The sequence below is a fragment of the Strongylocentrotus purpuratus genome, unplaced genomic scaffold (assembly GCF_000002235.5).
Source record: "Strongylocentrotus purpuratus isolate Spur 01 unplaced genomic scaffold, Spur_5.0 spur5_scaffold_16, whole genome shotgun sequence".
Taxonomy (NCBI): domain Eukaryota; kingdom Metazoa; phylum Echinodermata; class Echinoidea; order Camarodonta; family Strongylocentrotidae; genus Strongylocentrotus; species Strongylocentrotus purpuratus.
The window spans coordinates 19,657,873-19,681,836 of NW_022145601.1; the positions used below are offsets into that span (position 1 = coordinate 19,657,873).

The following is a 23,964-nucleotide window of genomic DNA, read 5'->3' on the forward strand; positions in this document are numbered from 1 at the left end:
ATGTCAAAGTACAAAATCTAATTATCAGAGGTGAAAATGGGGCACTTCTTACACCTAAAAAAGAGGCACTCACCAGGAATCTGGACGTATATACCAATTGGTCCTGTCCAGTACCGCCTTAGATGTAGATGTAGAATCAAAAAGGCACTTTTGAGAATGGGAAATGTGCATTTGACGACGGAACTTGAAGTACCCATCAGATTTTGATAGGGGTATTTAAAAGAAGTGAAAAGAGGCATTTATGAAAAAGGGATAGTATAGTGCGGTATGGTATGTAATCCCGTAGGATTTTTGTGCCAAAGTTGATTTTTTGCTGTTTTGGCTTCAAAAGGGTCCCAATTGGCCAAAAATGATGGGGTTCAAATTTTCAGACACCTCCTTCATTTCTTGGGAGGTCCATAATGGGCGCCAAAATGGCTTATATAACGCGCAATAGGGAAATTTGGTGTCTTCGGGAAAATTTGAACCCCATCAATTTCTGATAGCTTGGACCCCAATGAATCCCAAAATGCAAAAATATCATGCAACTTTGGCACAGAAATCCTACGGGAGCTGTACCGTACCACACTATTATTGCAAAGAAAAATAGGAACTTGTCGAAGGAAAAGGGGTCCGTGTCGGATTAAAAGGGTCACTTATCAGAGGTGAAAAGGGGACGGGGTACTTGTCAAAGTAAAAGGTGCACCTTTCCTATGTAAAAAGGGGCACTTCTTGCAAAGTTAATAAAGGGGCACTTTCCCATGTAAAAGGTGGCACTTTTTGGGGTACTTGAAAAAGTGGGTGGCATTGTGCCCCTCTTGCCACCCCCCCCCCCCCCCCAGAGCGCCATTTCTGATTCTTTTTCATGTGTTGTTAACCAAAATGAATTGTGAAATTTTGAATATGCATAAACAAATAAACAAATAAAATGAATATCACATGTCAAGCCTATTATTTTGATAGGCGTGGTTCAAGATGAAACCTGTTTAATGAATAGGAAACATCATGTTGTCGTGTATATTTTTGTACCAGCCCGCTTGATTTTGAACAATCACTAAAAGAGAAAATGGCTGAATTAAAGACTAATTCATGTGAAGCAATAATTTTAGAAACAACACAGGCTCGGCGAGTCCTAAGAATTTACTTGGAAATCGGTAATTCGGTACGTTTGATGATTTAGATTTTCACAAGCTAGATGTATTATGATGTTTTGATGTGATAAACTCGCTATGATTGTTTGACTTTACCTCGTGCGAAGATTTATCAGGCTAATCGGAGAGTTAAACTTTGATGTTCTGTGTCTGATTCGACGTGCATTGATTTGCCTAATTGACTTTGTAGTACTTGTAGGCCTACACATTGGCGAGCGCGAGCTCAGCTCACACACAGAACCGGTGCATTGTAACTATTCTGGCTGTGTATTCAATCAAAGCTGTGCTGTGCTATTGATTCTCAACATTTCAAACACCACTGTACAAAACTCAAGTGATTTCACTCAAAATCGGTACTTTAGTGACGATTGATGACACCTAAATAGCAGTAAAATACAATTTTTTTTCTCAACTTTCTAGTTTCTGATGTTAATGGAAAGAATAATTAACAAAATTCAAATTGTGAGCGCGCTGTCAAACTTGCCGATCAGCCGCATCAGTATGATTGCGTGCATCTGTGTGTTATGAGTGTGTTGACTATTTATGTATTCAAATGCTGCCTATTACAGAGACGCCAAGTTCAAAGATCGGCAATGCGTGATATTTTCATGGTTCGGCCCGCGCGTGCAAGGGTATAACACACTTTGTAAAACTAGGCATTGGGGCGTGCGCCTGTTATCCAGCTAACAGTGGAAGTTAGAAACTGAATCAGCCGAGGACGCAGGTTCGAATTTCAGAGATATGATAATTTGTTAGAACACAACTTGTTAGAACAGATTAGGAATGAAACTTGAAAGAAAATGTAATTGTTGCCAATTTGAAGAAGAAAAGATGATCAATTAAGCTCTTTAAAAAAATTCCTTTCTCGAAGGGTGACAAGGAGTAGAGTCAGTAGAGCCAGACATGGTCCAGGTACTATCCTGTCACCACTTCAAGTCTCAGACGGTCGTGAGCCCAAGCCATGAACCTCACGTCATCTTTGCGTCTGGGAAGCACCTCTTTGTGGCGACATCCCAGCACACGGTGGAGGTTTACTTGCTGGAAGGATCCGAATGCACTCTCGTCCAGACGGTCAAGACTATTGGGCTGGCATGGAAGGGAGCGTTCTGTGTACCAGGTAAGGGACACAAGATTAAAGGCCTGTAAGCTAGAGGTGGTGCCACACTAGCAGCAGTGACAATTTAAATGTTCACATAAATGAAGCCAGCTTTGTGTAGACATTTAAACTGATGGCTTGTCCTGATTTTGATTTGCTGTGATAATCACCATCTTTTACCAGCATGAAAAATGATATAATCTTAAGAGTGCCATCCAAGTTTATTGATTAATATCTTTAATTTTTTATTTGAAGGTAACAAAAATTAACAATAATAATTCCTACACCGTGCAGCAGAAAACAATTGGGGATTTATTATCTGTGTTAAGACCTGAGATAGTGTGTTTTCATTTTTCAATGAGCCTTCTAATTTTGGATAAATAACCTTCACTGTTTCCCAGGAAATTACATACTCCTGCTGGAAGACGAAGATGGCAAGTTTAACAACGTGAGAGCCTACTTCAACTGGGACCAATGCAAGGATACAGACAAGTTGACCAAAGCTCGAATAGCCGGATCAGGTTCTCCGGTCAAAAATGTCCAACAGGGACCACAAGCGCAGTGCTTGGAGGTGGTAGAAGTACGCCCCAAGCGACATGTGCAGTGCTTTGCTTGCTGCAACGAGAATGGCAACTTGGTCTTGGGCATGCGAGATATCATCAGCATCTACAGATTGGTGGTTAATTCCAGCCAACGTGACTTTCAGCACTTCGTTGATATCGTTGTTGATGGTTTCAAGACGACGCACGTCGATATCTGCGGCGCCCATTTTGCCTTTACGTCATCTCACGAAGCCCACGTCCTGCAGATCAACTCTCAGAAGTTCCGCATCTCTTGTGCTGCGTTGCATGCTGTCCCAGCTGATTCCGCAAGTGGAAAAGCCACAGGGTCATCTAAGCCACAGGAGGGTAAGTCCCACGCATGCAAATCCGTGCTGGATGCTGTCACCGACTCTAAGCCTCCAATGCCGGACAACTACTTCGTCACTGATTCTCATTTTACTGAATGGACTTTTGAAGCCAGGAGTGTGACTGTGAGACCCTCCGAGCCTTCGGGGGCGACTCACAATCGCATTGTTCTTCCAAGTATTCTGGACGAGGAGTACCTCAAACAGAAGGATGGTCCTGCGGAAACCCTTGGCCCAGTCAGCAGCATTCCTGGCATAGCACCGTTCAAAGTGAGACATGCTCAGAAGGCGAAGTCAGGAAAAAGGTGAATATCATTCATGATCAGTCCCCCCCCCCCTCCTTCTTTTAAATTCTACAAGTAAAGTTAGCAAATATTCTGCTGAACATAGAGCCCTCAACAATCAGACTGGGAGCAGATTGATGTATGATGCTTGCAGAGAGACTTGTATTCAGTGGTTAACCTTTATGAGAAAAAAAAATTAACTGGTCGACTACTGAAATCTTGCATTCTCATAGGCTTTATACAGGGACCACCTGGTTCTTGTAGGCAATGGGTTAATATGTGTTTATAAAGGCACCCCCCCCCCCCCCATTTTCATGTGGGATGTGGAGGGCAAACACAGGTGGGGATGTCCAAATGTTGAGAACCAATTGAATATGTTAAGTATTGACTGAGATATGACCATCTGAATAAATAGATCTCCTATAGGAACTCTGGCTCGTATTGTTATGAGCTAGAGCAATATAACAATGAATTCCCATAGGAAATCTATCTATTCAGATGGTCATATCTCAGCCAGTACTATTCAATTGGTTTTCAACATTTGGACATTATTTTTGATGCACTTCCGGAAAATGAAGAAAGAATTGAGAAATTCCAAAAATAGATTTTTGATGAAGTCACACTTCACCACTCTATATCATGCACAGTTTCTCCTTAAACACGGAGGGATGAACCCCCCAAATGCTCAGTGTACATCCGCGTTGTAGCTCTGTGATTATCTTCCATCCGTAGGTCAAGCCCAGAGAAAGTGCCATCCTACATCCATCTGCTCTACTGCAGGTTTCCCAATGCAGAGGCAGGCCTCATGCTTGCACAACTCCTGCCAACCTACACCAAAGGTAAGAAACTGAATTCAGATATATCTTGTATCTCACTTTAGTAGAGGTTTGTATGTCGAGGGTTCAGTGACACAAAGAAGTAACTCCATATTTTGCCAAGATGATTATTTGATATGAAAATGTGGGCTTTCCAGGAAACACAAAGTATTAACTCCACCAAACACCCTATTGAAGTCAATGGCTAGTGAGACATAGACTTAACTCCTTAGGCCCAAGTGGATCTCTATCTTTAAACCACTTTTTCACAAAATGGCCCAATGGAGTTACGTCTTTCTGTCACTGACCCCTCGATGTGTTCTTATAATTTCTGTTTTCCATTCTGTGCAAGTGGGCTTCCAAGAGGTTTTACTGATCACCCCCCCCCCCCCCCCACAAAATTGCAGGTGACTATACACATGTACTCTGAAGTGTTTATGTACAAGAGGGCACTTCTGTTAATAATGATGCCGTTGTACAATAATTTTTTGGAATTCAGATACAATTTATTCCAGTAAAATTGACGATGTCAAAAATATGCCACAATTATTTAAATGAAAAGCAATTAAGCAATGAAAGTCCTGTATGGACTTATGTCTTTTGTATTCACTATGTTATGTCATATCTCTGGTAGATCAATTAAACCTTTCTATAAATAAAGTTTTTGTCATATTTGATGATAAGACTTTTCTTTGTCTATGATGTTCTTTTTCAGCCTCATTTACACCAGAAAAAGCTGCATCTATAAACAAAGTTTTTGTCATATTTGATGAGACTTCTTCGTCTGTGATGTTCTGTTACCACCCCTTTTTCACCAGAGAAAGTGGGGTCTGCATGTTATTTATAAGGACTGCTATTCATTTAGTCACGCGTTATGGATAGCCGTCCTTAATTCCTTATGAATAGCAGTCCTTATGGAGCGAGCTTGACCGAGAAAGCTGCATAGGTCTATAAACAATTTTTGTGGTCATATTTGATAATGAGACTTTTTTGTCTGTGATGTTCTGTTACAGCCACTTTAACACACAGAAATCTACATCTATAAACAAAGTGTTTGTCATATTTGATTACAAGACCTCTTTGTCTGTGATGCTCTGTTACAGCCCCTTTTACACTAGAGAAAGCTGCATCTGCGCAAGCACGGACGTCCGAGGCGTTCCAGAGTCGGAAGCTCCTGGGCATGTGCTGTCTACTCAGCACCCCCAAGCAGGGCCTGGTCTATGACATCACGGGCCAAGTCAGCCCTCTCTCTCGTTACCTGTACACAGGGGAGGCTGTATCTCTGCAGGTAATTATAGACTAACATGTGTATTCAAGCCTGTCTGCACTAGTTTGGTCAGGGGGATTAGACCTCCCTGCAAGGTCACTGACAGGTGGCTATCTCATCAAATCAGCTCTCAATGAACATAAGAAAAAGGGGATCATGGGGGACCAACAGGCACCGATAAGCCATTGTTTGCTATATAGAGGGCGCAAGTAGCTATAAGTAGTGCAGTGGGGCTTTAAAGCCATCAAATGGAAATGGGCTACTGGCCACTGTACACAGGTGGCCTTCCTAGACAGGTTCTTCAACACATGTTTCGTCCTAGAGGGCGGCAATGAAGCTAACCACCATATTGAATTGAAAAGCAAAATTGATTTACCTAGCTACATGTACATACATGGTGTTATCTGTCTTCCACATTGTGAGGAAGAGCATGATAATTTGCTTTGTCATTTTTCTATGTACCGGTACTAACATAAAGAGAATTAATGAAAAAGCTCACAAAGTAATCCTAACTTTTCCCAGAACTCATTCTTTAAATACTTTTTTTAGAGCAAGAGAATTCAGTAGTTAACAGGATATTACTGTGCGTTTCACCGTTTTCTCTGTCACCTGATGATATATATAACAGGCTGGAGAGGATTTCCTGTATGCTGCTTCCTCCAGCGGCCTGGAGACGTATTCCCACAGAGTGAGTGCAGCAGCCATCTACAACAAAGAGACGTTCGATGGCCAGTCTAATGTGAGTGCATACCTATTCCGTTAGCTACCTAAATGGGTTCACCTTTTTAACGCATGATAGTTGGAAATTTCTCAAAAGAAGGGGTGATCTTTAATAGAAGATGTTCATAACAAATTTGTATGAACATCCCCTAAATGTTCACAGAATTGCAATAAAAAAGAGTAGGAGTATGTTATTTTTAAAAGAGCAAGATTTTCACGAAAAATGGTCATATATTTCAGAGAAGAATCTGAGATTTACGTATTGCAAATTCAACGTTTTGTGAATTTGTACTGAAAAAAGCTGAAAAAAGGTTTATATTTAGAGCCTATTTCATACCTGTTTCTAGGCTTGCCCAGATCTCACATCTTCATTATAATTCTGGGGCCCCTTCCTGAGTGTTCATACAAGGGTGTCATGTGACAGTTACAGTCATGTGATGATCATGTGACACTGCTGGCTATTCCTCCATGAATTATGATGTATTTCTAATGTATTGTTTCTCTCTGTCTCTTTGTCAGGCTTGCCCAGATCCCACCACAGACATCTGCCTGGTATCACTGCGACCATTCCTCAGTGTTCAGAAGGTGGTGTCATGTGACAGTCATGTGATTCTCCTGTGCAAGGCACCCAATGACGAGGGGGAGGAGTCAAGCAGGTGAGAATCACTTTTTTAAAGCCCCACTGCACTACTTATACATGTAGCTACTTGCGCCCTCTATACAGCCAACAATGCTTAAGTGGTACCTGTTGATCCCCCATGGTCCCTTTCTGCTTATGTTAATTGAGAGCTGATTTGATGAGATAACCACCTGCCAGTGCCATGCCAAACTAGTGCAGAGGGGCTTTAAATTAAAAGAAAAATCTTTTATATTTCCAGAAAATTTACCTTCAATAGAACTTCATTAGCAATTGACATACAGACATTGTATTGTGTACATTTTAAGAAAGTTAAACTCTCCTGTTGTAGGATACTTATTCTACAACTTAATCAATCATTTTTATTTGGTCCCATCATTAAAATATCACTTACATTCACTGTATGTAATTCACATAAAGTTTGTCTTTAGATCACTAATCAATTACATTGATCACATGGTCAATTATTTCTCCTGTTTTATGCAACATTTTTAAACAAAAATGAAAGCGTAAAAGTTGTGATAATCTGCCTCTTTCATACCCAGTGATTGGAGTGTCTATGTGCTTCAGAAAGCACCAGCCTCTGATCTCCTCGACGACATGATCGAGCTAGCGACAGGTTTCCGCCAAGCCAGCGTCTCGGCCTACCAACACCTTATCACAGAGGCCCATCTCATGATGCGATCCAAGATGCTGCAATGTTGCCATGGTGATGAGGAGGAGGAGGAGACTGGTGAACGCGGAACAATTGAGCACCTCTATCGTGAGACGAGCGCTCTTCTTGGTCAGATACATGCACAGTATGTACTGAGACTTATTTCATCTTGATTTTGTTGCATAGTTTTCAACATGTTGTTTGCAAGGAAGACTATATTTGTATGGATTTAAGGATTGAATCATATGATTTTTGTTGTGACACAGGAAAGCATTGCATGACTTTAAACAATTCTAAGAGGCTCAATTATGTTTAGCCAAGTGTTGTATCAAAGAAACATCCACACCAAACATAGACAGTACAAGGGATTTGCAAAGTTGTCAATGGTTTGGGAAAGTGCAAAGAATTCCAGCCTTCAAAATATTATCTCAGGTATTTGAGAAGATGTTATCAATAAGTGATGCTGTGTCTGTGGTAATTCTAGTTGGATTTAAAATAAGATAAAAACAAATTTAAAAGCATCTTGGAATGAACCTTACTATAATTCTTGTGAAAGCTTTTCTTTGAATAGTCATGGTAAATGTTCCCAGCAGAGGTCTCTTGTAGCCTTGAGAGAGTGTAGCAGCAAGGCTGATATAATCAAGGGAAGAAAAAAAATTACTGAAAGGAATAAACTCACTGCTCTTTTACCTTAATCTTTTGACTGTGTTTAACAGCCTTCTGTTAATGTTATTTTATGTGCTATAAAGAGAAAAATATACCATTTACTGAAAAGAAAAGTAGCACTGCTCTTTCACGGCTGTCTCTTGACTGCGTTTGATATCCTTCTGTAATATCGCCATTTATTGTACTATCAAAAGAACAAATGAATACTATTTACTTTAATGACTTGATTGCTGCTCTGTTTTCTTTCACATGTATCTATTGAATGTGTTTAACATCCTTCTGTTATTGTTATTCTATTTGCTATCAAGAGGAAAAAAAGACTATTTATCAGGCCTGATAAAAACCCGATTTAAATCGGTTTCCTGATTTTTTTTATTTTTCCCGATTTTTTCCTGATTTTTTTTTTTTTTTACCAATTTTTTTTTTCTTCCCTATTTGATCCTGATTTTCTTGATTTTCCTCTTATTTTCTCTATTCTTCCCTATTTTGCCCTATTTTTGCCCAATTTTTTTACTCGAAAGGGGGGAATGTTGTTAGATGCCATTTTTTCCCCGCGAATCCTCTTTTTTTTTTTTTTACTCAAGGGGGGCGTGGTTGAGGGGAAAACACAAAAAACTATTTTTTTTTTAGTGCTCACTATCACCCCTGATTTATTGAAGGAGTAACAGCTCTGCACTTTCACAACTATCTATTGACTGTGTTAAAATTCTTCTATTATTTGTATTCTACAGTATGTGCTATCAAGAAAAGAAAAAACAGACCACTTACTGAAACAAATAGTTTATGTGCTCTTTCACATACCGTATATCTTTTGACTGTGTTAAACATCCTTCTGTTATTTTTATTCTATGTTCTAACTAGAAAAAAATGACCATCTACTGAAACTAATAGTATCTCTGCACTTTCACAACTATCTATTTATTGTGTTAAACATCTTCCTGTTATTTATATTTTATGTGCTATCAGGAAAAGAAAGGAAACACTTACTGAAACTTATAGTATCTCTGCTCTTTCACAACTATGTTAAATAGTGTTTAACAGCCTTCTTTTATTGTTATTCTGTTTGTTGAAGTGTGGAGAAGGCAAAGCAGAAAAATTATTAGTAATGTAGAGATGTATTATCCGGCAAGGTAGTGAAGTACCTCTTTTAGCCAGTATGGCATACTTGAGGTCTGTCCACATATAAAGGCAATTAACTGCAGGATTTTGTTGTGCCTCCGCCACCAAAGGTGATGCCAGTTTTCGGGTTGTTTGTCTAGTGTAAAGTAAAACAAAATTAGAAAATATTTTATTAACGCAATAACTTGAAAAGTATTTAAATGTGTGAGCATGCAAGGATGAACTGATTAGATTTTGGTTGGAAGAGGTCAAAAGTCACAGGGTCATAGAAGTGTTAAAAAGTACCAGAAAATGTCTTTTTACTGAAATAAGTTGAAGAGCATTGAAGGAGCTCAAACCAAACTCAGATCAAGTATGTATGAGCATGCAAGGATGAATTGATAAGATTTTGACTGTAAGAGGTGGAACAAAGTGTTAACAAATTCAGAAAATATCTTATTGCTTATAACAATCATTGAACCAATGTCGATCAAACTAGGCTCAAGTATTTAAAACCACTAAAGAAATTAAGTGATAAGCATGGGTCCGTGAGGTCAGATGTTAAAGGTTGGATGTTAAAGGTCACAGAATCATTGATCAATGAATTAATATGTAGCCGGAGGCATATTAGTCTTAGTTATCTTGTTTCTATTACATGTATGTATAGATGTAAGAGAAATGCATATCTTGTATAAAACTCAGATAAATGAGTACATGTATGTGTAGGCCCTTTGTAAATATGGAAATCTACTTTTTCATTGCTCTTGCCATTCACTTTTAATACATGCTCTAAAAATTGAAAAATCGCTGCTGTATACTGCCACCATTCCCTATGCCATCGATGAGATAGCTATTATTCTGTCATTCTTTTTGTTCTTCAAGGTCTCCAAATGCCACAGACTGGTCGCTGGCTGTCCCGTACCTGAAGATGTCAGAACACTCTTTGTCCAAGGTGCTAGAGGCGATCACTGGTGCCTTCACCCAACCTTTCATACCGAAGGTAATCTTCCCTTCATAATGTAGCAAGAGGAAGAATTTAAACAATCCTTCTCTCAATCATAACTTCTTATAGAAATATCTTGTCACCCAAGTGACAATTTATAAGGATTTTCCTTATTGTCCATTTTTTAGTAAATGATAGCCTCTCTTAATTTTGTTTTGCCATCGATGTACCATTTCTGTTGTGAACATTTATTTCAGTCGAGCCATGATTTATAATGCCTGTTACTGTGTTACATAATATAAGCCCCTGCAATCCTCCAAAAGTAACATTAATTAGGTTTCTCAGTCGTAATCTCATTTATCAATTACACACATGGGGGTATTTTGCCACCAATTTATAAGCTTTCCTCTGGGTTCGGCCTTGGTTCTAAATAATAACTGTTACATAATACATCCTTCTGTGCTCAATAACATAACGATTTATACAGTTAGGCCTAAAGGCTATTTCAGACTTCTGTAGAAGCCAGCTTTAAGGATTACATCTGATGGCATTGTAGAGTGGGGAGGATAGTGGGGAGGATAGTTAAAAGTGATGACTGATGATAGGAGGTTAAGTGGCGAAAGCAGGTTTCTTTGTGAATCCGGACAATAGAATGAGCTATGGCTATGTTCACATGGAACCTTTGTAGTTTTAATTCAGGAGAAATGACCAGGACTAAAACAAGTATTCAAAGTGTGAACGAATTCATTTGAACAACAAGCTGGTGTAACCTCCGCTGCTCGTAGTTATTGCACTAACCATAACCCTATCTAGCCGGGGGGAGGGGGGGGGGGAATAAGCCCCCCCCCCTCGACATTTTTCTTCAATGCAAAAAATCTGAAATTTTATGACTTTTTTCTTTGAGTCTTGAGCATTTTTTAAACAAAAGAATATATGATTTATGGGTAAAACTTTAAATTGTATTACCTTATTTGCATTAATTTTTTTTTACATTACTAGAGTATTTTATACACTTCACTTGACATGCTTGCAAATTTTCGCGGCGATCAGCCTTTTCATGGCCGAGATCATAGGGGGGAAGACCTTAGAAGCCCCCCCCCCCTCCCCCCAGGCTATGCAGTTTCAAAATAGCCCAGGCTAGATGGGGATATTAAGATGGCTTGTGGATTTTAACTTTAGGTAAATTTAAGTTCCATAAAAATGAATGCGTTTACACAGTCCTTGACTACAAGATAACATTGAAGTTTAAAACCATGACCTAAATTTAAATTAAACGGACTGCCGTGTAAACCTAACTAATATCTTGAAAAGGTAGCAAGTGTCAAATTTCACTTAGTTGAGGCCAGTACAATAAGTAATTGAGGTTGGATTTATAGCTGTCAAGAATGATTTACTGGGTTTCATAACCCCATTGCCTATGGGAGCTGCATGTTTGGACCTTGAATTAAGCGATTAAGAGATTTCAGTTGTCAATGTGAAAAGGAAAACTAACTAGGTGTTAAGGATTTTGAAATGTAAATGGGTATTAATAATGCTTATGCTATATTTGTTACACTGTGATTATGTAAGCACTGACATGAAGAAAAAAAAGAGAATTAGAAAAGGGGATCAAGGTGGAATGAAGGAGAGTAAGAGGGGAAGAGATACAGGGTGAAGGAGCAAGATATTTGAAGAGAGAGAGAGAGAGAGAGAGAGAGGGGGCAAAGAGAGAGAGAGAGAGAGAGAGAGAGAGAGAGAGAGAGAGGAGGGAAAGCTATGTTTTTTAACATTCATGTTGCGAAGAATAATTTATAAATCTATTTTTTTTATTTTTTTTTTAAAAATAATAATATTTTACCAAAGTTCAATGCTGATGTGCTTAATAGATGTGCACATGTGTATTTATGGCTATAGAAAGAGAGAACTAAGCCAGAAGAAATCCATTTCTTTTTAATAGTTCTATATTCATTAAAAATATATATACATGTATTTTAATTTTCTTTTTCTTTTTGAAATAGGATCATCAGCTAGGACCTGGTTTAACCAGCTTTCTAGATTCCAAGCTCTTCCCTCGAGGCTCTACTGAAGAGCTGATGGATGAGGTTAGTATTATACCTGCTTCTTGTGTACCTTCTTGTTGTTGGGAATATTGATTTAGGGTCGAAGGTTCTAATCCCTGCCTGTCACTCACATCCTTTAAGGGCCTATCTCACTGAGCAGCGAATGCTTGCGAACGTTGCGAATTTGGATTCGCCAACTTTTCTGACGAATGTTGGCGAAAATCAGCGACATTAAGTGACGTTTAGCGACAATTAGCAACATTTGAGCGAATGTCTCCGAAAGTGTTTGCGAAAGGCAGTTGGCGACTATTAGCGACTGTAAACAAATGTTAGCGACAACTTTTGCGAAGATTAGCAACTATTTGCCAATCCTTTGCCACTATTTGTGAACGTTTGAGACCTTTTGCTAACTACTGGTACTCAATGGGTCGATTTTATAAAGGAACCATATGGTAACGTGGTCGCTAGCTTTGGCGAAACACAGAGAACTGACGAAAACAAAGAGCAAAACCGTTTAACAACCGTTTACAAAGGCTTACGACTGTTTTGCAAACGCTAACGACTGTTTTGCAAACGCCTGCAAATGTTTGCGGAAAAATAAATTCGCAAAGAAAAACTGTTTACAACAAAGAAAACTGTTTGCAATCTTTCTTGCAACCTTTTACAACATTTTACAAACTCTGGCGAAACCCCAAATTCGCTACATTTGCAAGCATTAGCCGCTCAGTGAGATAGGCCCTTTAAGAGTTGCATCTGTCGGATGGTGATGTTAAAGGTCTGTCCCCAGACCGAGACGTAAATAATCATGTATCTAATTGATACACGTCTGTAAAAACCCAATTACACACTCACACGATAGTAGTAGTATCATTATCATCATATTATTAGAATCAAGCATGAATCATCAGCTGCCCATAAGAGCTATGTATTGTCCATGGCAGTTATAGTCTTCTTGCGGGCAGCCGACAATGTGTAATGCAGGGCAGAGATCCAGAGAGGCACGGATACACTGAATGTTATGTAGGAAATTAAGAAGGTTTCTCTTTAGGGCAGATATGCCTGTACGCCATAGTGCTACTACATGTACCCTTTAAAGGCCCACTGCACTACTTGTAGCTACTTGCGCCCTCTATATAACAAACAATGCCTAATCGGTGACCAGTGGTCCCCCATGATCCTCTTTTTCTTATGTTAACTGAGAGCTGAGTTGATGAGATAACCACCTGTCCAGTGACCTTGCAGGGCAGTCTAGTCCCTCCTGTAAACTACGGCAGATAAGCTTTAATACAAATTCTAGGTATAGACACGGATGAATCATTAATATTGTATCATTTGATAATAGGTGGAGAAACATTTCATTGCTTAATTTTTTTTTCTTCTGTACCACCATGTCCTGTATGATCAGTTATATATTTTTGTGTGGATTCTATTGTTTATATTAGTATGAATATATTTATGTTTATATGTTTAAACAAAATTGTACCTTTAGCATTCTTGAGATTACAGTATCTCTGAAGCTGCTTTTTCAAAGATGAATATTTTTTTTCCATCAATTTATCATCGTATCAAAAGTTCGAAATAAATATTTAACGATCATGTAACAAAATAATCAACATGGTCATAGAGTTAACGAGGCTTTGAATTTTGTAAGGGCGTCTAGTCTGCATATATGTTACTTGTTGATATGTCGGGCAAGTCTCTAGGATAGGATGTACTGTGATAGCAGGTGATGGTGCAGACAACAATAAAATGATGTCAAATTTTAATAGCATATCTGTACAGCGCTTAGAGACATTGTATTAAGCACTATATAAGCGGAATATTATTATTATTATTGTTATTATTTACAATTGAAGATGTACTTTACAAGCATTCAACTTCTTGATCCAAACTTCTTTTTTTTTTTTTTAGGTGATTGCCCAGCGTATAGTTGATGTTTATTGTCATCTGGCCCCTTCACGCTGCTCACAGCTTTTTCTTTTGAGCGAGGTCAAATGTCATATGAGTCCGCAGAAGAGATTGGAAGTGCTTCAAAAGTTGAAGCAGCTGCAATCTGAGAATAGCTATCAGTAAGTTATTCATTGATTATAATTTCTATACCCCCCCCCTCCTTTCAGACTACGAGGATTAATTGCAATCGCTATACGCGAACGGTTTAGGCAGTATAACTATATAAGTATTTACTTTTTATCTAGTCTGAACGTCATTTAATGATATGTGTTGTGGAATGCATTTTTAAGCATCTTTTCCAATGAAAATTAAATTAAGAATCAGGGTCCCGTTCTAGTTCTAAACAGTGCATCATATGAAGACCCATTAAAGTTAGTTGATAACTTTGCTCTTTATCTGATATGTCATGTACTGGATTCTTGACTGCTGTATTCACAAATGCAAACTTTTAAACTGCTTTCTCTCACCCTCTCCCTCCCTCTTCCCCCTCTCTCTCTCTATTTCTCTCTCTCTCTCTCTCTCCCTCCACCCTCTCTCTTTCTCTCTCCCCCTCCTCCCTCCCTCCCTCCCTCCCTCCTCCCCTCTCTCCCTCTTTCCCTCCCTCTTCTACCTCTCTCCCTCCCACCCCCTCTCTCTCTCTCTCTCTTTCTTTCTCTCTCTCTCTCTCTCTCTCTCTTTCTCTCTCTCTCGCTGATATTATAGGTGGTCCGCAAGTGATAACCTAGCCATGATCCTGATCAATCTAGAGTTAGGAGAGATGGAACAAGCCAAGTTCGCTACCTCTTGTCTTACTCCAGATGAAGTCTTACATCTCATCCCGGCCAACTCCAGTCTCATCCTAGATTCTAACAGACAATTTACTGACTTTGCCAGGGTAAGAGTAATGTACTTGTATCTTAAAGACCATAGCCAAACTGAAAAAATGAAAAAGATGAATTATATATCAACAGAAAGCTTATAAGCCATAGATTACAATAATATCAATCATATGCCATTTTAGTGTCTGTCAGAGGATCAGCTCTCTGAAAACTCAAAATCTAAAGCTTTGACCCGAAATTTGGAGGGGTGTGGAAAATGAGGTTTCAGTTTGCTTTTGTGCAATAATGAAAGGGTAAATACTTTTTATTCCTTTAATACTTTGTTCTACATTCATTCAGTTTTCCATTTATGTCAAGTTGTATTTTCATATTCATTTTATCTACGTTCTTCTTCTTCTTCTTCTTCTTCTTCTTCTTCTTCTTTTTCTACTTCTTCTTCTTCTTCTCCTCCTCCTTCTCTTCCTTCTCCTTCTCTTCCTTCACCTTCTTCTCCTTCTTCTTCTCCTCCTCTACTTTCTTCTTCTTCTCCTTCTCCTTCTTCTCCTCCTTCTCATTTTTTTTTTATCTTGTCTGTACAGCTTATATGTAAAGAAGCAATGGAGTGCATGGTAGAAGTGTTACTCAGTCTCCTAGATCACGATCAACTCACTCTCAAAGAGGCTACCTCCATTCTAAAGGTAAGCAGACTTCAATGTATGGCCAGAGAGTAGACAGAAATAACCGTTTGATATGAGGAATTCTTTAATCAACTACCCTCATACCTTGTCGCCAAAATCAGAGGGGGGGGGGGGGGGGGGGGGTGGTTCACTCATGAATTGGCCACAATCTCCTTGAAATTTGTCTCTCTTTAAAAAAAAAATCTTATTTATTTTAACCGTGATGTTTTGATGTAGAAATCTTTGATCTGAAAAGAAATATGTGTGATCGTCCTAAACTGAAAAAATAACACTGGAAGTCACAGATAGTAAAGCTTCAAAATACACATGCTTGCCTTCAGCTGATCTGTCCAGATTCATGAAGCTGCTGTGCTTCGACACAAGACGCCCTTCCTTCTCTGTGAAGGGAAGGTCAGTGAAGCCAGACGTAGTCTGTTGTAGGTATTACGTACCAATATAGGACAGGGAATGCATAGTTCAGTTTACTTTACTTCAACCAGTCTATGGAATTAGATAAATGAGAAAGATTTGTTTTTGTTCTGTTTTGTTTGTTTTTAATTGTGGGGGGGGGGGGGGGGGCATTGTTGGTCTGAACTTCTCTTTAAAGTTCAATTGTAATATCTGAAATTTCTTGTGCAGGAATACAACCCTGGTTCGGGCACAAGCTGCCCACTGCTGACGAGATTATTGGAATTAGTGATGTGCTCTGCAAAATGGCAACACCTTTACCCTGAAGCTATGGTAAGATTTCAGCACAGATGATATCGAGGTCAGTGACACAAAGACGTAACACCATTTTGTCCATTTTGAAAAACAGAGGTTTATGTGTCACTGAGCACTTGGACCTTTAGGAGCTAAGTCTATGTTTCACTAGCCATTGACTTCAATGGAGTGTTGGGTGGAGTTAAGTCTTTGTGTTTCCTGGAAAGCCCACATTTTTCTGAACATTTTAATAACAAATACTCATTTTGGCAAAATATGGGGTTACGTCTTTGTGTCACTGAACCCTCAATATCTTCTTTTCATTTTGAAGACATTGCAGTCCACTGTGTGAGTGAGTTAATTGGTCAGGTTTGATACAATTAGTACCGGGTATCTAGATATAAGTATAGTTTTGAGGGTGTCTTTGAAAATGCATGGAAAACTGCTCTAGAAATACTAAAAAGACTATAAAAAGAGAGTGATACATATTTGATATATGAAGAATTTTGATCACTTATGGGAAAGATGTGATAGGTCAGTGATTAAGAAAGTGCATTAAAACATTGAATTTATCTTCACACAGAAATAAGATATATAAATGTCAAGGAGTAAAGATAATTTGAAAACGAGTGAATGGACCAAGAAAATATTTGAGAAAGATAAAATATGTGGCAAATACCTTGTAAACATTACACAATGACAGTGAAAGAGCTTTAAAGCCCCACTGCACTACTTGTAACTACTTGCGCCCTCTATATAGCCAACAATGCCTAAGTGGTACCCATTGGTCCCCCATGATCCCCTTTTTCTTATGTTAATTGAGAGCTGATTTGATGGGATAATCACCTGTCAGTGACCACGCAGTGAGGTCTAATCCCTCCTGGCCAAACAAGTGCAGAGGGGCTTTAAAGCAAACTTGTGTGATTGTGTTTGCATGTTTAGATGAAGTGCATACGATGAAGATGGCCGTTGAAGGAACAGTGATACCTTGAGTGAAAACAATAACGCACAAGGCTTGTAAATCCAGAATATCATTATCATTATTTATATAATTTCTCTCTTTCTTTCCTTTTTTTTTTAGCAAGAGGTTGTTCCTATCTACCTATCTCAGTTGCTTCATTCTGATCAGCCTTCAATGATGAACACGTCCAGAGCTTGTCGACGTACGCACGCACATGTGGTAAGCAAGAACACCATGTTCATGATAGATTATGAAAAGAGAAGAAAGTTGTAAATGATGAATATTTATTAAAGTCAAATAGTATATATTACAATCCATGTAGAACATTCGGGCAAGTCTTGGAGAAAACAGTTCTGAAATGTGTATGATATATGAAGGGCCATGTATTATAAAGCCTTTTGATTGATCGTAAGGTTAATATTGAGCGTAAGTCTATGGCTCATCGTGTGACGTGTATTGATCAAACTTAACATCAATCATAACTCTTTATAATATGCGGCCCTGGGGCCCGTTGCATAAAACTTACCATTGATGGTAACTTTGCCATCAACGGCAACTACCATGGTAATGGGGCTCAACCAGCGCTCAAAATACACGGGGGCGGTGGGCGATTCGCCCCCGTGAGCTCCATAATTGCCCCCGTCAGGTTGCTCACGGGGGCGATTGCAAAATTAAAAATCGCCCCCGTGGAATTATAAAATTAAGATTATCTTTTCTGATATAACTTTAACACAATATTGAGTATTAATTTTCAAACCTTAAACCAATGAAATAGAACTTAGATGGCGCTTTCTCTACCATCTCTACGAGTATTCCCGATACAAACAACGGAAGCTCGCGGTGCGGCCGTCAGCACAGTGGCTATACTGCGCTGGTAGTACCGGTGTGCACGCTGACGCCCAATATCTGCTGGAGCTGGTGATCGACAATCGCGCAAGGACTGAAACATGGAGAAGTTTTTCGTTGTGAAAGTTTGAATCCTCTGAAATCTGGTGATTCTTAAAGACCAGCAAATAATGTAACCCGACCAGTAAATCAATATTGAGAAGAGGAAGAAGGCATAAGATGTTGCAGGGGCGGATCTAGGCGGTTTAGGGGGTTTGACCCCCCCCCCCCCTTACGCTGCCAAGGAAAAATGTGATGTGCACAGAAAAATGCTATCATGTGTCCAGACCTACACAGTATTAGTAGATGTCAGTAGATGCCAGGAAAACATCACTAACGGGGGTTCAAAAAAGCACCAAAAAATCGCCTCGCCGCTTCGCGGCTCGTGGACGATGATCCGCATGTTAGTAGATGCCAGGAAAACACCACTTACGGGGGTTCAAAATAGCAACAACAAAAATCGCCTCGCCGCTATGCGGCTCGTGGACGATGCTCCACATCGTATTTGGGGTACCCCCCCCACCCTTAGCAAAAAGCTTGATCCGCCCCTCTGTTTTGGAAGGATATGGTAAAGACTAAAAGTAAAGAAAGAATGTAAATAAGGTTGCTCCGAATAATGAGGAGGAATTTATGTGCAGAACGGGAAGAAATGGAGAAAATGTCCTCACGGGGATAAAAGTCAATAACAGCTATGTAACAAGTAAATTTCTAAGAGGAAAAATACCGACTTAGATAAATGATAATGATAAAATACCAAGGAGTTTCACGGGTACCAATTCAATGGAAATTTGTATTAAAATAAGAGCCCCCGTCAGCACTAAAAGCGCCCCCGTGAGAAGGCTCACGGGGGCTCTTTTTTTTTGGAAGAGCCCCCGTGGGCAAAAAATTAATTTGAGCCCTGGGCTCAACAGCCAATCAAAATCAAGGTTTCCATGGTAGTTACCATTGATGGCAAAGTTACCATCAATGGTAAGTTTTATGCAACAGGGCCGTGGTCAAACTTCCAAAGTCGATATGACTTATGTTTTTTTTTCTTTTAAGGCATAGAATTGCATAAAAACTTAAAAACGGCTTTCTCATCCTACCACGTATCCATTTATCATTGTAAATAAAACGCCTTGCTTAACGACATTAGTGCCATGCCGGAGATCGAACCCTTAACCCTCGCATCACCAGCCAAGTGTTTTGCCTATGTGACTGTGACACCTCTACCTTACAGCTGTTTGATTGTTTTCTTACAGCCTCAGGGTGATGGCTGCTTTGCTGGAAGATTCAACTGGCTGAACAAACTCCCCCCATTCCAAGGTAAGAAACCAAAAACACAATATACAGTCCACACTTTTTAATTATGAAGGAGGTACACATACATTCTTCTTATAAAGAAATCTAATAAAAGTGGAAGAGATGAAGGTTAGTTGTATACATGGACGTATACATGTGAACTACACAAAAGAAAAAATGTCCATTGGCATTTGGGCTCACATCGTGATGTTTTTTTGTCTCCGAAGAAATGTGTGGTGAATTATAGTCATTTTTATGCCTCCGCAACGAAGAAGCAGGAGGCATTATATTTTCGGGTTGTCTGTCCGTCCGTCCGTCCGTCTGTACATCTTGTTCCTGTGATCCTGTTATCTCAAGAACCGATCGATAGATTCCCGCCAAACTGGGGTCTTGTATGTATCTTGCAGAGCCAACGAGCTGATTAGATTTTGGGGTCCCAAGGTCAAAAATCACAGGGCTCATTATGTATGCAAAAATAGCTCATGGTAACATTCATCAAAACTAATCGACAGATTACTATTTCAAACTCAAGACATGTATGTATCTCGCTGAGCCAATGATCCTAGTAGATTTTGGGGTCATGAGATCAAAGTTCATAGGTCATGGGGTTCATTATGTATGTATGTTATGTTCATTTTGTGTGTGCTTGTATTACTGTAACCATTCCTGGGGGGTGTTTCACAAAGATCCTAAGTAGAACTTAACACTAAGTTGGACTTAAAAATTATGGAAAGCCATTAGCATCTCTGAAAATATTTTGTAAAAGTTATTTTAAAAGGCATAAAATACTGATTCAAATCATAATTATGTTCTATTATCAAGGAGATGACCTTTTACTTGATGTGGAATGAATGAGAAGTCTAAAATACTTAAATTTTTGTTTTTGAATATATTTCATTTTAAGACTCCAATGGCTGTCCATAATTTTTAAGTCCAACTTAGAGTTAAGTTCTACTTAGGATCTTTGTAAAACACCCCCAGAACATATGAACACATCTGCCCTAATGTGGAGATTTGCATGCAGACCAAGGGCATGTATTCATGTCTCTTTGCCTTACTTGTTGAATATATTCTTTGAGACAATTTGAGTAACTCAGCTACACTAAAATGCATGCATGTTTTTACCATTGACTTGATTTGAATTGATTTGATTAATTTTTCTACTCAAATATCTACAAAGTGAAATGATATTATATAAATCATGCAGTATTACAATTTATAATAGAACAAGTGAATTATACAAGTAACAAAATACTTGATAAGTATGTACGCAATGAAATAAGTTTACAGAGTACATTTAAGTTTGAGAATAAGACAAATTATTTTATATTGCTTGATCTAACTTGGATAGGTTCTTTGAGGCAGACCTGCACGGGTCTAGAGCAGAAGGCCAGGTCCTGGAGGCTACAGCGAGGCCGGAGTGGGTCCGTAACCCAGCCCCAGACGCCCACCAAGAGCGGGGCTCCTTGCCCCTGCTGCTGCTGCAATGAAGTCCTCATGAGACTACAGGTCAGTGAAACTCAGGCAATGTTCCAGCATATACATACAGTCAAACCTGCTTTAGTGACCACCTGTCTACAAAGACCACATTTTTTGTTTCCCTTGAAAATGGTTTCTCTTTGAAACATGTACTAAAGGAACCTGTCTACAAAGACCACTTTTTGTGTGTCCCTTGGGCAGTCGCTATGGACATGTTTGACTGTAGTTAGTTTGTGGAGGTGTTGTGGTATAGTGGTTCATTCACTTGACTCTGGACAATTATTACCTTTGGCAAGGCATTAATCCACATTTGCCGCTCTCCACCCATGTGTTATATGGGCACCCGGTAGGTTGCGAAAGTTATTGTAGTTTGCTTAGCATTGTGAGCATTTGTAAAATGGTGAGTAGGAATGCTCCCCAGGTAGCAGAGAATGTGCATACATTGTGTCCTAGGAAGCCTGAATCTGATGACTGATTTAATAATGTTGTCATGAATAAGAATGCTCACAAAGACTCATGGAAAATAATCTTAACTTGAAACACTGACCAAGAACGTTGAATTTGTGAGACATGGTAAAGCAAGTGCCATGAGCAATCGGCAGATGCGATTACTGGCGCTATACGAGACGCCATCATAATCACCTTTTTAAGGAGGAGGCGCGAAAGCTCAGTCGGTAGAGCAGTGGTCTCGTGATCCGGTGACCCGGGTTTGAAACCAAGTTGATGCGCTAGTGCCCTTTGGTAAGGCATTAATCCTCATTACCAGGTCCCTCTGAGAGGACCTAAAGCCGTTGGCCATCTGGTTGCTTACTTACAAGCATTTATGCTTTCTTAGCAGTCAGGTAAAATAACCACCACCACCACACAATTTATATTTCCCATCTGCTTCTTCTACAGAGTCTACTCTGCTCAGAGCACCTGACTGATGAAGTAGCGTTGTACGTCATCGATGGGATAGAGGATATGAAGGAATGCAGGGGGAAGGGATCGTTGCAGCTTCTGTGCCAAACAAAACTAGACACAAAAGTAAGTACGTGGGAAGGTTGTTGAAAATGAAGTACATTTCTGAGGATTCATGATTGACATGAAAGCAGTTAACCCCCCCGGGGCAGTTTCTAGAAACCGTCATGAGACTGATTTAAATAAGAAATATTCACCTCAGGAAAATGTGAAAAAAGACCATAAACAAGCAATCATTTTGTTTTTCCTTAGGCTGCCCTGTCTGTGGTGATACAGGAGTACCCTAGCATAGCGGTGGAGTTCTCGAGCCATCACTGCGGGCACCGGGAGGACCTGTGGTCTCACGTTCTGGTCGAACTTGTCAAGGGACTGGAAGAGAAGACTACCGATGGGATGGAGACTCGCAAGGCCGTCTCGCTCCAGATGTTGTCAGGTACGTGTAATTATTCTGTCCATTCAGAACCAGAAGGGCATTGACTGTGTACTGGAGTGTATGAGTTAAAGCCCTTCTGGCTCCAAACAGACAATTTAACCTGTAGAATAATGTGGCTTGAAATGGGTTAAGATGACGCCCTTGCATATACATGTTAAATGAATATCAAGTTGTTAGCAATAAGTGAATAGTTATTAAGCCCCATATTCCTATTCTCTTTTCAGGCTAATTGATTGAAAGCAACCGTTTCCCCTTGTATTATGTAAGTGTAGTTTCATGAGCGTATTAACTTCCATTTAGGCCAACAAGTTTACACATTTTTAAAATCTTTTAAAATCTCTTTGTAGGTGTACTCGGCTACCTGGTTCAAGAGCTGGAAGCGTCGGCTCTTCTTTCCCTTCTGCCCTCTGACCTCCCCTTGACCCTCACTATGCCCTACATGGAGAGGTCACTGCTCAGAGACCGGGCGAGCAGACTTAGGGAGGAGATAGTAGCAGCGGGAATGGAAAGCATTAAGGGTTGCTAGGGAGAGAGAAGGCATGGGAGGGGAGGGGAGGAGAGAGAGAGAGAGAGGGGGGGGGGGGGGAGAGGGGATGAGATGGAGAGAGAGAGAGAGAGAGAGAGAGAGAGAAAGAGAGAGAGAAAGAGAGAGAGAGAGGGTGGGAGAGAGAGAGAGAGAGAGAAAGAGAGAGAGAGGGTGGGAGAGAGAGAGAGAGAGAGAAAAGAGGTGGTCAGCAGACTTATTGAGGAGATAGTAGCAGCAGGACTGGAAATCATTGAGGGTTGCTAGGGAGAGATACAGAGATAGGAAAATAGACAGTTGACAAAGAAGTTATTATATTATCTTTAGGTGTTATGAATATCTTTAACAGTATATTTTTTTTCATTAGAGTATATTATCCATTGGAGATACACTGGAGTGTTATTCCAAATATCTCCTTTAAGTTCATGAAAATATTACAGATAATTTCCATTGTGCAATATGTAAACTGTATACAATTTGTTTTTCTTCAAACATTTTGGTGCATGAAATGTTCTTTGTATGATATTATGGTATTTGTGCAAGTCCAAGCTATTTTTTCCCCAATACATTACCGACCAAATCTTAGAATTTAAAATAGCTAAATGTTTGTATTAATTTGCAAGCCCTGCTAGAGTTTGACGAGACCAAATATCAAGTGAAAGCTAATCTTGAGCTCTTGTATGGGCATCGTATGTCGAGAGAACATGGCTATAATTCAATCTGGATTGTTTATCCTGCAGTAGATTAATTGTTTAAACCAGTAAAATAAAAACAACCTCATAAAAAATTGCTGGAAATCATCTTCAATAGAAACCACAACTCTCATTAGCAAATAGTGACCTGTGTTAAGCACAGGGTGTCGGGCCTACTTACCTTGGTTTTCTTTTCTTTCTATGCTCATTACTCAACCCCTATACACTTTCTACCAAAATCATTTAGCACATGTCATATATTTTTAGTCTTGAATATTCAGTGTGGGTTTTGTTGGATTCTGTGATAGTTTATTTTCTATCATTACCAGAACTCAAGCTTATCTTTAAATGATACCTTTGTTGTCAA

The 23,964-nt window shown here is 39.5% G+C and overlaps 1 protein-coding gene across 1 annotated transcript; it reads left to right on the forward strand.

The window, feature by feature from the left end:
- Positions 1-1,028: 1,028 nt before the first annotated feature.
- Positions 1,029-22,955, forward strand: LOC587350 (Hermansky-Pudlak syndrome 3 protein homolog). Its single transcript, XM_030986996.1, has 20 exons — positions 1,029-1,141; positions 2,002-2,247; positions 2,628-3,438; positions 4,150-4,256; positions 5,336-5,520; positions 6,128-6,238; positions 6,739-6,875; positions 7,402-7,656; positions 10,158-10,275; positions 12,216-12,299; positions 14,169-14,326; positions 14,910-15,081; positions 15,604-15,702; positions 16,321-16,422; positions 17,465-17,563; positions 19,471-19,534; positions 20,862-21,019; positions 21,887-22,015; positions 22,202-22,382; positions 22,730-22,955. The coding sequence occupies exons 2-20, from the start codon at positions 2,034-2,036 to the stop codon at positions 22,906-22,908; spliced, it is 3,363 nt and encodes a 1,120-aa protein (XP_030842856.1). The 5' UTR covers positions 1,029-1,141; positions 2,002-2,033; the 3' UTR covers positions 22,909-22,955.
- Positions 22,956-23,964: the final 1,009 nt, after the last annotated feature.